General features: G+C 44.5%; 1 protein-coding gene across 1 annotated transcript; it reads right to left on the bottom strand.

Moving 5' to 3' along the window:
* Nucleotides 1–776: 776 nt before the first annotated feature.
* Nucleotides 777–4,532, bottom strand: LOC148025055 (ENTH/VHS protein). The gene is made up of 2 exons (XM_087694751.1): nt 4,100–4,532; nt 777–3,039 (listed from the first exon to the last, which is right to left on the bottom strand). The coding sequence occupies exons 1-2, from the start codon at nt 4,364–4,366 to the stop codon at nt 1,246–1,248; spliced, it is 2,061 nt and encodes a 686-aa protein (XP_087550877.1). The 5' UTR covers nt 4,367–4,532; the 3' UTR covers nt 777–1,245.
* Nucleotides 4,533–11,842: the final 7,310 nt, after the last annotated feature.

Below are 11,842 nucleotides of genomic sequence, written 5' to 3'. Positions count from 1 at the left end.
CCTTGCCACTACAAATCAATAAGAATTAATGCTGGAAATGTGAGTTTGCCTATTGCTTGCCTGCCTCTAGGCACATGTGAGGCTTCAGTGGCATAACCCATTCCCAGCAATTGTACTACATCATCACGATGCTCCTTGTCTAACCTTGTTGCCCTAGCAAAAGGATAAAAAGCGAGTTGTTGTAGTTCTCATGTAAATATACATGACTATTTTACCATTTCACTGATTCAGGATAGCCCAAACCAACATGAGCAGCCATTAGGGATACAAATATCACAAATGTTATTAACAAGAGAGATGTCGAATTGAATTAGAAGCATGTTCATGATTTTCACATCGCAACAATCGGCAAAACCTGCACATCTTTATTTAGGATTTGCTTTCCAATTTTACACATTTCCTTTCTCAAAAAAGGAGTATTAGTTTTACTTCTTTCTCAAAAAAAGGAGAAAATTAGTGGCAATAAAATGACATATAGTTGCACATGTAAAACGCTTACTTGAATTACCTCCATTGCTATGTTTACACCTCCAAGCAAAAAGTTTTTGTTGAGGCATTTTCAAGAACTTGGCATTGTAATCAAGGTGTAAAAATACATTGTGTTATAAATTGTCAACAATTTGTTGTGATCCTTAAAAACTATTTTGGCAGCTCCAAAAATGTATTAGATGTTAATTGTGATACGGATGACCAGGGATTTCACCTGGTGTTCAATCAAGTTGGCTAAGGTTTATTAACTAGTATTGTTGAAGAACTGCAAGCAAGTACTTTTAATTGACGGACACAAGATCATAATCACAATAAACAGTTTTGGGACCAAGTTCAATAAACTTTGCTCAGACATCATGGCCATGAAAATTTGCTTTGATATGTGTGGACTAGTGCTGAAACATACTTTTTTACAAAATGCTCTTTGACATAAAATAAAGCATCGGTCTGTTCCAGGTACTGTAAGTTGGTATGCCTTCAAACACTCCACGTACACTGTTGTCCTGAAACACATCCAACATGTGGTGGGTGCATAATAAAGCATTCTGATGGGTGCATATCCCACTGAACCTAGAATGAGCACTACTACACAGCATGATATTCCCTTTAACTGTGCCACAAGATAGGTCTATGATCGACCTTGCCTCCCAAATGTCAAGTTCTGAGAGTTATCTGATTACAATACAGCATGGCCAGTTGCCAGATCTGTGTCCATATCTGCAGAGTTTATCAAGTAGCATGCTTTGACAGGTCAGTTCACCATTGATTTGCAAATGCCTCTTTATATGCAGCCTCCTGCTCCCGTGTAAGCACCCTGATAGTTGCATCATTAGCTCGACCACTGAGTAATCTTCCCCCAAGTCTGTCTTTTGCAGTACATTTGGGTTGCAGCATCGCTTTCAAAGAAGCCTTAGCCTTCTTGCTTTTTTGTTTGGGATCATCTAACCTTTCCAGGTCTTCCCCAATAGCTTCTCCAAGACCTTGAGAGGTCTGTGCAAGTGCGGCATTTCGCAGAACCACAGCATTATGCTCCCTATCTCTTTTAGCCTGAAGCCGTTTCTCAATTTTCTTGTTCAGCTCTTCCTCATCCTTCTTTCTGATGTTTGCCACAGCTTTCTGAGCAACCATTTTAACAAAAACCCTTTCTGACACGATTGACTTGCTATCCAACTCAACAGATTTACTGCTTCCTGCTGCTGATGCAGAACTGCAAGTTCTAGGTGAAAGGATGGGATTGCCATGCTCATGTCGTGGTACAACAGGACCATGTAAAGGGCACACCTTCAAGTCCCGCCTCTGGCACAGTCCTCCATTCTTCAATGGTGCAGAGCATGGTGGTATCTCTGACTGGGCTGATGTATAATAAGAGGCCCGCATAGTCATTTCTGCCACCTTCTCGGCTGGAAGCAGAGCATCGAAGTCAACTTTGCCCCAATGGCTCTCGAGTAGCAAACCCCTTTGATTCACTGGAACCACATCCTCTGCTCCCCACCTATCAAGATATGAACCCCATGGTACAACTGGAGCGTCTTCTAGAAGCTTTTTCCTGACTGGATCAATCTCTTGCCCAGAAGCCCTTTTCGAGCCATCGGAATTTGCAGCTGCATCAGATAGTATGGACCTAGTTCCTACTTCAGAAGTCAGCGTCTGTAACTTTGGCATCGAGCACATAGACTTGGGAATTTCTTGAACATCAGTATTCACAACCCCTCCATCCTCCCATATCAAGTCATCATCTTCATTCATATCCTCACCTACATTGCCAGGGTCTACACCCATTTCACAACATCTTGTTTTGGCTGAAACCAACTGATTACGAGTGTCAATAACACACCTGAGCAGGGAATTGTGAACCTCTACATCTTGTGGGTCTACCCTCATTAAAATGGGCATCCATCCCTGAGTTAAAGGAATATACTTGCTGACAATAAGTCTACACAATTCACGAATAGTATCAAACACAGGCTTGTTATCTTGGGTCTCACCAAGGATTGCTGGTTGACAACTTGCTTCCTCCAAGGCTCGACGAAGGCTGTTAGTAGTGTGCTCTTCATAATTGGAAGTAGACGCATCCACCCTTGCTGAAGCATTCTGTGCTTGCATGCTTGACAAAATTTCAAAGCATTCATCCAGTTGATTCAACGTGGACTGAATCTCAGCAGATAAGGCTGGGTAATCACCTTTCAATTTCTCATACTTCTTTTGAGCTAAGACCTTTGACCGCTCTTCCCTTTCTTTCCTCTGCTGATCTGCTCGAGCAGCAGCCTCTCTTAGATTTGGGAACTGCAGGTGTAATGTGTTTTTCAAGTATTCATAACCCAACCTAAGAGGCTTGTAATGTGGCCCAAACATATCATTCCATTTCTCCAAGATCTCCATGCTTTTGGCCCTCAAAACAGTGGCACGATTTGCAGGAGGAGGAAGAGGACAGTCAGAGCGATAGCCAACAGTATGAAGCATGAACAATTCAAAATCTTTCACCAGTAGGGTCCGGAAGAGCTTCGACCTTGTAAAGAGCTCATCAGCAACTAACAAGGTAAGATAACGAACCTGCTCAAGTATAAAAATATAATGTTAAAAAAGGCAGCCCGTCATCAAAATTTGAACAACAAAAAATGGCTCTAAAGGGAAACATATTTGACAGTAAGCATGTCTTTAAAACAAAGCACTCTGACACACCAACCAAAAATGCACATGCATGTGGGATTCCAGAGGGGCCAAGTAATACATTTCAAGAACCCCTTTATCCAGCAAATAGAGAGTATCAGTTTCTTGACAAGGAAAACCTACTCAAAAGTTTTATGGCATGATGGCCCAAAATGGTGCAGATGCTTGATGGACAATCTGCTTATGCATCGCAAAATGAAATTGAATAAAGTGAGTGTCAGGCAAGCAAGGATGGTACAACATTGTATGGGGTCTCAATACCCCACTTAGCCCCTCCTTGCAAATGGGTAAATGCTTCAGTGCTGAGCTGAACAGAGAGGAGTAGTTGATTTCTAAATGCCTTCAATCGCGCAGACAGGGCTGGCTGGAAACAATAATGGTGGTAAAATAAACCCGAGTGCAGACAGTGGCAACTTATCCCTATCAGCACAATCTTCTACAGGAGGGGTAAGACCACCTTTTTAGAGCTTAAATGCCCCCTACTTTGTCACACACGCATATCACTCTTTCTTTGAGGATAAGATAGCTCTAATGGGCCTAACCCTTTTCCAGCCATTGCAGGAACAATGATTGGCACAATCCTATAAAGAAGTTTGGACAACTAGAAAACGGTACCACATGTTTGACCGAGATTCCAGCCTACAGCTAGCTTTCAGGTTCTCACATTTTCGTCTTAACATTGACAAACATCTGCTTTGTAGCTTGACAAGATTGCTTTCTTATACATAGAAGTCCACAAACATGTATTATTTATTTGAGGATTGATAAACATATGTGACCATATAAGCAATTAAGCAACTGCCGAAACCTAATTTCATGGTTATGCAGAAAATGATGATGGACATTCAACTAAAAGCCCCCTTCTTGCATTTATATTTGCATAGACATCAAACCCAGTTCCCAGCGCAGATTACATGCGAGAATGTCAAAAATTCTGATGTACCTGAGCGTGGTTTTGTTTGAGCCTATGAAGCAAAGCGTCGAAGGCGGTGCAGACGAGGGCATCAGAAGTGCGGACAATCTGCTTGATGGACTTGATCAAGGCAAGATCCAGGCCATCGCCAGGCGAGGTGGTGATCGAATCGATAAGGGAGGCGAGGTGGGATGATGTACTACTACCATTCTGGTTGCTGATGCTGCTGTCAGGCGCCTCTTCGTGTGGGGAGCCTGTTTTCTTCCTCCCCATGTTATTAACGAACGATAAAGGCATTCTTCAGAATCCTTCCTCTGCTAAAAATCCCTTCTGTATCCTGCATCCTCCGTCACAATCCAATCCTTTTCCTGTTATGGATCCCTGGGGTATATATACCTCGTTTTTCCTGCACCCTGCGTCACGATCCTCCTGAGTCCTGTTATCAGAGCTCTCGGTCTCTGTATTATATATATCGATATATAAATTGATACCAAAGAGGTAATCTATAAATAACTTACGAGTAAATAATATTCTTTTGTAATTTATAAGTTATTTACATGTTCTTTTGTAATTTAATGCAAGAGTATTTTGTTATTTCATATTTACATTCATTTATAACTTAATGCAAAAGGAGTAGTATATTATGTAATGATTGCAACATCTCTAAAAAGATGCAATTCCTTCATCCATGGTAAAGAGTTGTTCTTGTTCTTTTTCCTTAGAAACCTTGAACTTTTGAAGATGCCTCAACGAATGTATCCCTCCAAACCGCTTACATTGACAAGAGTTGGCCTTCTTCAGCAAGATAGCATAGGCCTCGGAAATGACTTCAAATAGAATAGCTCAAGGACTCCTATCCTATTGCTATTGTGACCAAAAAGGGCTTTATTTTTAAATAAACAAATAGATATGCATAATATAACCCTTAAGACTACCCATACTCTATAAAACTCCTCATTTAAGTTGCCTCTATCTCCAAGCAAGGCTTATTCCCACCTCATTGCATGATGTGAGACAATCTTTTTCATTGCCTTCATCAATATGTTTCGACATATTTTCACCTCCGTACAATCCCATATGATATGTTTCACTGATTCCTATTCTGCTTGACAAAAGGGCCACATTGGTAAGATGCTTATGGACTCCGTATGTTTTTTGGTAGGTAACTTATTGGCCTTTATTCTCCAAAAAAGCATATTAAGCTTCAACAAGGGGGTCATATGTATATCCTCTTAAATGTTTTGTGAGGTGCCTACTCTAAAACCCTTAGGAGTCCTAGTGAACCAAAACCCAAAGTCCATGCACAATACTATCAAGTTTCCCCTTGAGAAATTGTGGACTTAATTGGACATAGGAGTTTCGCTTCTACTTCACAAGGGAAGTATGGGACAATCACCCCTAATAAATGTCCTACACTCACCTAATAAGGGTCACTTTGCAACCAATCAAATGTGAGAGTAGGCTAGCATCGTACTTAGTTCATAGAGAGGAGAGCTATATTTTAAACTTCCATAGCCATCAAGACAAGTATTTCACTGTATGCCATTAAATTTGTTTTGGAGGGGTTAGGGGGGGCGGGGGGGGGGGGGGGGGGAGTGTGATAAACCTGCACTCGTTATGCACTCAACACGGCACAGAAAGGTAACACGATATGAGCTCAAGGTATACTCTTGTATGATTCAATCCAAAAGCGGGACAACATAGACGCATCCCAGGACTACACCCTCGTGACGCCGCACATAAGAGGGTTCACCATTGGGCATAGGGAATCACACGTAGAGTGGAAACAAGGCAGGGCTTTGAGTCACTACTACTCCCTATATAGGTGCAATCAGTAGCAACGGCATGGTATAGCTACAAAGCCCTTACACTCACCCCCGCTTACTGGATTGCTGACCTCAGCAATCTAAGGGTAGCGTTTGTTATTTGACTCATCCGGGGTCTTAACGCAGCTTTTCCTAGCAAGCTGGTCAGTGTCTGCCGGTCTAAGGGGACTGCGGGGTCTTAACACAGTCTATACTATCAGACTGGCCAGTGTCTGCCGCACTAAGACGTTGGGGCTTTTTCTTTTTTGATGGAGTTATTTGTGATGATTGCTACCATGCGAGTCCACCCTCGACTCGATTACATTTGAGGAGTGGAGGCACATTTGGGGTCTATGATTGAGAACCACATTATTTGTTGAAGTGTTGAGACGGCTCAAGGGTCGGTAGAAGGAGCAGGGGGGTTCTCCTCGAGCCAAAGGGCGAAGGCATCCTTTCCGCGTTCACGGGCCTCCGCTTCTGAGATCCAAGTGGCCTCCTTGAGTGGACGCCCGCGCCACTTGGTGAGGTATTCGGGGAAGCCTCTTTGTTCCCGGCGTTAGAGGAATGCTTCTACTTCGAAGGGACCATTGGAATGGAGCATTGGTACGCGCCGTCCCCATTGGTTGTTGGGATAGAACCTGCGCAGAAGACGAGCATGAAATGCATTATGAACACAAACACTGTCTGGCAGGTCCAGCTTGTAGGTGACTTCGTTTAGCACTTGAGTGATTCGGTAGGGTCCATAGTAGCGGTGATTGAACTTGGGGGTCATGTTTTTGGGAAGTGACATATTCTTAGAGCTCACCAGGACCAGGTCTCCTTTGGCGAATAGTACCGCCTTTCTCTTCTTGTTTGCTTGCTCTGTCATTGTTATCTTGCTCTGCTCGAGACTTTGCTTAGCTGCTGCATTGCGATCTCTCCATTTCTTCAAGAATTCTTCTGCATCTTGATCCTCCGCTTTGGCCGCTCTGGATGCTAAGGCCAGTGGTGTAATGACTTCTTTTCCTGTGGCTAACTCAAAGGGAGTGTACCCCGTAGCCGAGTGGATGAAGCTATTATAATGGAATTTCAAGACATCAAGGTACAAGGCCCAATCTTTCTGATCCACTCTAGCATAGCTGCGGAGGTAATCTTCGATGCCTTGGTTGACTCGTTCTGTCTGTCCATCTGTCTCCGGGTGGAAGGATGATGAGAATCTCAGTTGGGTTTCCAGAGTCTTGAAGAGTTCCTTCCACATGTCGCTCATGAATCTTCCATCTCTATCTGATACAATGGCCAGTGGTAAGCCATGCAGTTTGAATACATGTGTGAAGAAGAGGCGTGCTACCTCCTTGTCATTCAATGGTGGTTTGGCCGGGATGAAGTGGGCCTGTTTGGAGAAATAGCCCACCACTACAAAGATGATTGTGTACCCATGGGATTCTGGTAGCTCCACAATGAAGTCCATGCTGATGACATCCCATGGGCGATTAGGTACTGGTAATGGTTGTAGTAGTCCGGCTGGTCTTGATCTTGGTGCTTTGACCATTTGGCAAGTGGGGCAAGTTTTGATGTAGTCTATCACTTCTTCCTTCATGTTCGGCCAAAAGAACTGCTTCCTAAGGGCCTCCAAGGTTTTGCTTTGCCCTTTGTGGCCTCCAATCTTGCCGTTGTGTATCTCATGCAGGATGAGTTTCTTTAATTCCACATTGTTGGGGATATACAATCTCTTGCCTAAAAATAGAATACCCTCTTCTAAGGTGTACATTCCATGTGGTGTCTTCTCTGCTTCCACATCTTTGATTATCTTGTGCATTTCTTGATCTTGTTCTAGGGCCTCTTTGACAAGTTCTATGAAGTTGCTGCTGACCACACTGATAGCTTTCAGGTCCGCTTTTCGGCTCAAGGCATCTGCTATTTTATTAGTAGAGCCGGGTTTGTGCTTAATCTCCAGGTCAAATTCGGCTAGAAGTCTAGCCAGCGGGCTTGCTTTGCTGATAACTTGGGTTGGGATTGGAAGTATTTGAGGGAGATATTGTCGGTGAAGACTATTGTATGCTTGTCTTGAACATAGTGCTTCCATTTTCTAAGGCAGTGGATGACTGCCAACATTTCTTTCTCATGTGTGCTCCACCTTGTTTTAGCATCGGTGAATTTCTTTGACTCATACGCAATGGGGTGACCCTCTTGGACCAGTACACCCCCTATGCCATAGTCAGATGCATCTGTAGAGATTTCAAAGGGTTTGGTGAAGTTCGGCACCCTTAGGGCGGGAGTTTGGCTCATGCACTTCTTCATCTGCTCAAAGGCTTCCTGCTGCGCGTTCCCCCATGTAAAAGAGTGGTCTTCTTTGGTGAGGTGGGAGAGGGGGGCAGTGATAAGGCTGTAATCTTTGATGAATCTTCGACAAAATACTGTGAAGCCTAGGAACTCCCACACTTCTCTTACAGTTTTCAGTACATGCCATCTTTGGACAGCTTCCACTTTCTTAGGGTCCACTTTGATTCCATCTGCTCCTACAATAAAGCCTAAGAATTCAAATTCTTTCACTGCGAACTCACATTTTTTCGGCTTGGCATATAACTGATGCTGCCGCAATTTCTCAAAAACTTTGCGCAAGTGTTGCTTGTGCTCTTCTAAGGTCTTGATGTAGACTAGGAGGTCATCTATGTAGATAATGACAAAGATATCTATCTCCGGTCTAAAAATTCCATCCATGAGGCCACAAAATGTGCCTGGCCCATTGCTTAGGCCGAACCCTAATACTAACCACTCAAAACTACCATATCGGGTACGGAAGGCTGTTTTTGGGATATCTTCTTCGGCTATGCGGATTTGGTGGTATCCTGATCTAAGATCAATCCGACTGAAGTGCTTGGCCCTATGCAGTCTATCTAAGAGGTCTTCCACTAGGGGCATAGGGTATTTGTTTTTTATGGTGATTTTGTTAAGAGCCCTATAATCTACACAGAGTCTAAGTCCCCCATCCTTCTTCTTTACAAACAACACTGGAGCACCAAAGGGGGATTTGCTAGGGCGGATGAATCCTTGTTCTTCTAGTTCATGTAGTTGCTTCTTCACTTCCATGAGCTTGGTGTGGTTCATGCGATAGGGAGCTCGTGCCGGTGGGGCAGACCCTGGAATTAGCTCAATCTTGTGATCCACATCTCGTCTGGGTGGTAGACCCTTGGGTAGTTCGGCTGGCATTACATCTTTGAATTCTTCAAGTATTTCTGCCACTTCTGTGTTCCTCTTCTCTTGTTTGGGTTTCTTGCCATTTTCTTCTTCTTCAATTGGTTGGATCATACACAGATAGACCATATCTCCTTGCTTGACTGACTTCTCGACTTGCTTTGCACTGCATGTCATGATACGTGGCCTGATACCGGTCCCTTGGACCGGTGCTTTTTGGGTCTGGCCCTTTGGTTGGTTTGTAGTTGGTTTTACTATTTGACATGATACTCCTGGCTTATTCTCCTTCATTTGCACCTTGATTGGGGTCCTACCAGGTAGCTGCATTCTTTCGCATGGTACTCTTACGCCTTCTCCTTGCATATCTAGCATCATTTCATTCACACCCTTACCAAACATTGCAATGACATACTTGTCATAGAATTCTAAGCCTAATATCACTTCAAAATCATCCATGGGGATTACTAAGAAGTTGAGTTTCGCTTTCCACTTGTCGGCTTCCACTTGGACTGCAAAGACTTGTTTTACTTCCTTGGCTTCTCCTTGTGTGAATGTTACTGTTAATCCTTCTGGGGCTTTTGATAGCTTCAATCCATGTTTTGCTGCACACTGTGGTGTCATGAAGTTGTGTGTTGCTCCTGTGTCCACCATGATAGGTTGGTTTCCTTCGCCCATTCGGGCTTTGATGTATAGATGGTGGACTGCCGCTACCCTGGCTGCCATGCATTGGGGTCGGGCACTAACTGACCCTACCCTTGTGTGATCCATACTCTCTTCACTCCCATTTGGAATTTCCTGGATACGCGGTGGTAGTGGTTCTTCTCCTCCATATGCACAAGTTGCATTCACCCTTGATCCGCTCGATGAAGCTGTGTCTTCTATTGGGCATCTGTTTTGGTAGTGTGGACCCCCGCATTTGAAGCATCTGATGTCGGTGGAAGGGCCTGGGGGTCTCCACCATGATGTGTTTGATCTTGCGGGCCCATATGATGTGCTAGGGGTTGGCCTGTAGTGATTGTTTCCCCATCTCCCTGCTCCTCTTGGTACTAATGCGGTTTGGGATACGGCCGTGGTGTTAGTGGTGTTTTGACTCCTTGTATCTGTGAATGCCCCTCTAGGAGCATTGGGCCTTTGGTTCCATGAGTTGTTGTTGTTGAAGGTGTTGTTGAAGTTGTTGTTGAACCTGTTTTGATTTCCTTGTGCTGTTCTTCTGCCTTCCAGGTCCACCAGTCGTTCCGCCATTCTCATGGCTTCTGCTAAGCTTGTTGGCTCCTGTCTCTCCACATCTCTTCTAGCCCATTCTTGCATCCCAAACAAAAATCCATGTAGCTTAGTGTCAATATCCATGTTTGGTAGCTGCAGCATGATTTGTCTATATTTGCTGACATACTCTTTAATCTTTCCCTATGCTTGCTTGAGGTTCCTCCATTCATCTCTCACTTTGAATTTCTCCAGCTTTGGAATAAAGTAGTCCTTCAGTTCTTCCCACGAACAGATTGTGTGGCCCTGCTCTTGTTCTAACAGGTACCAACTGGCAGCGTCCTCCTCCAAGTAAATGGCTGCCACCTCCGCCTTCCTGTCTTCGGTAATTCTTGAATACTTTAAGTACCTATCCACCTCTCCGATCCATTTCTTCAGAACCAACCCATCTCTCTCTCCCTTGTACTTGGCGGGTTGGGGCATCTTGAATTTTCCATAATCATCTTCTGAACTACTGCTATCTTCCTCTTCTTTGCGATGGTGCTTCTTCTCCTTCGTCTTGTCTTTCTTTTTGCTTCCTAATTCTACTACTTTCTCCTTCTCCTTCCTTGTATCTTGCGCTCTCCTAGATGACTCCTCTCTACGCGTTCTATCCATCTCCTCTTGCATTCGGTGTCTCTTCTCCTCTTCTTGTTGTTGACTCACCCATTCTCTATAGCCCTGCTCTACTTCTAGTTTTTTCCTCCTTTCTTCCTCTTCCTCTTTCATCTGCATGTTCCTCCATATTGATTCTAGCATGTCTGACATACCATCTAATTGTCTTTCTAGTCCGTCCACCTTCTCCTCTTGGGCCACTCTCCATTCTTGTCCCCTACTCTTCTTCCTCTCCTCCAGTGTGGGGAGGGTGATGTTCTCCCTTTCTTCCTCCATGTGGTTGGTGGTGGTGTTGACGCGGGGAAGCCGCGTTTCACCTGTGGTGGTGTGGGTCGTGCCGCGAGGAAGCCGTGTCATGTCTTCAGACGGTGGGATGTCGCGGTTGAGACGTCATACCGGAGCGATGCGTCGGGGGTCGACGCGACGTGGGGCGACACGACTGAAAGGTGAGAAGGATCGAAGCTTGCACACGAGCTATGGCGAGAGAGCAAGAGCAAGAAAGAGAGAGACAAGAAATGGGAACTCCAATAGTCACAATGTGTGACCGGGCCTTCCTTTATTTACTAGTCACTAAAAAATGAATGTAAAGAATAAAGTGACGTGACGGGCGCTCGTCACTTGCAGTGTGCAGTGGCGAGTACTGTCAGTGTAGTAATACACGGGGTGGCACGGTGGAGGCGCCTTTACCCCAACAACCTCCCACTTAAAGGCCAATCTGCCCCAGTGAGAAAGAAAGAAAAGAAAAAGACAGTACAACTGTACATAGGTACAAGGGATGAGGAAAGGCAATATCTCATCCAACGCCCATCAATCTCCTGAGGAAGGCAAAGCGCTCAGTAGTGAGGCTTTTCGTGAGCAGATCTGCAGGATTCTCGTCAGTGGAGATATTGACAAGGTCAACAGACTTGTCCTCCACGACACCGCGTATGAAGTGATACCTCAC

The sequence above is a fragment of the Lygodium microphyllum genome, chromosome 15, assembly GCF_053477565.2.
Source record: "Lygodium microphyllum isolate KBCC chromosome 15, Lygodium_microphyllum_v1.1.10, whole genome shotgun sequence".
Classification (NCBI taxonomy): Eukaryota; Viridiplantae; Streptophyta; class Polypodiopsida; order Schizaeales; family Lygodiaceae; genus Lygodium; species Lygodium microphyllum.
The sequence above is the reverse complement of the archived record's forward strand: the minus strand, read 5'-3'. Positions and strand labels throughout refer to the sequence as shown.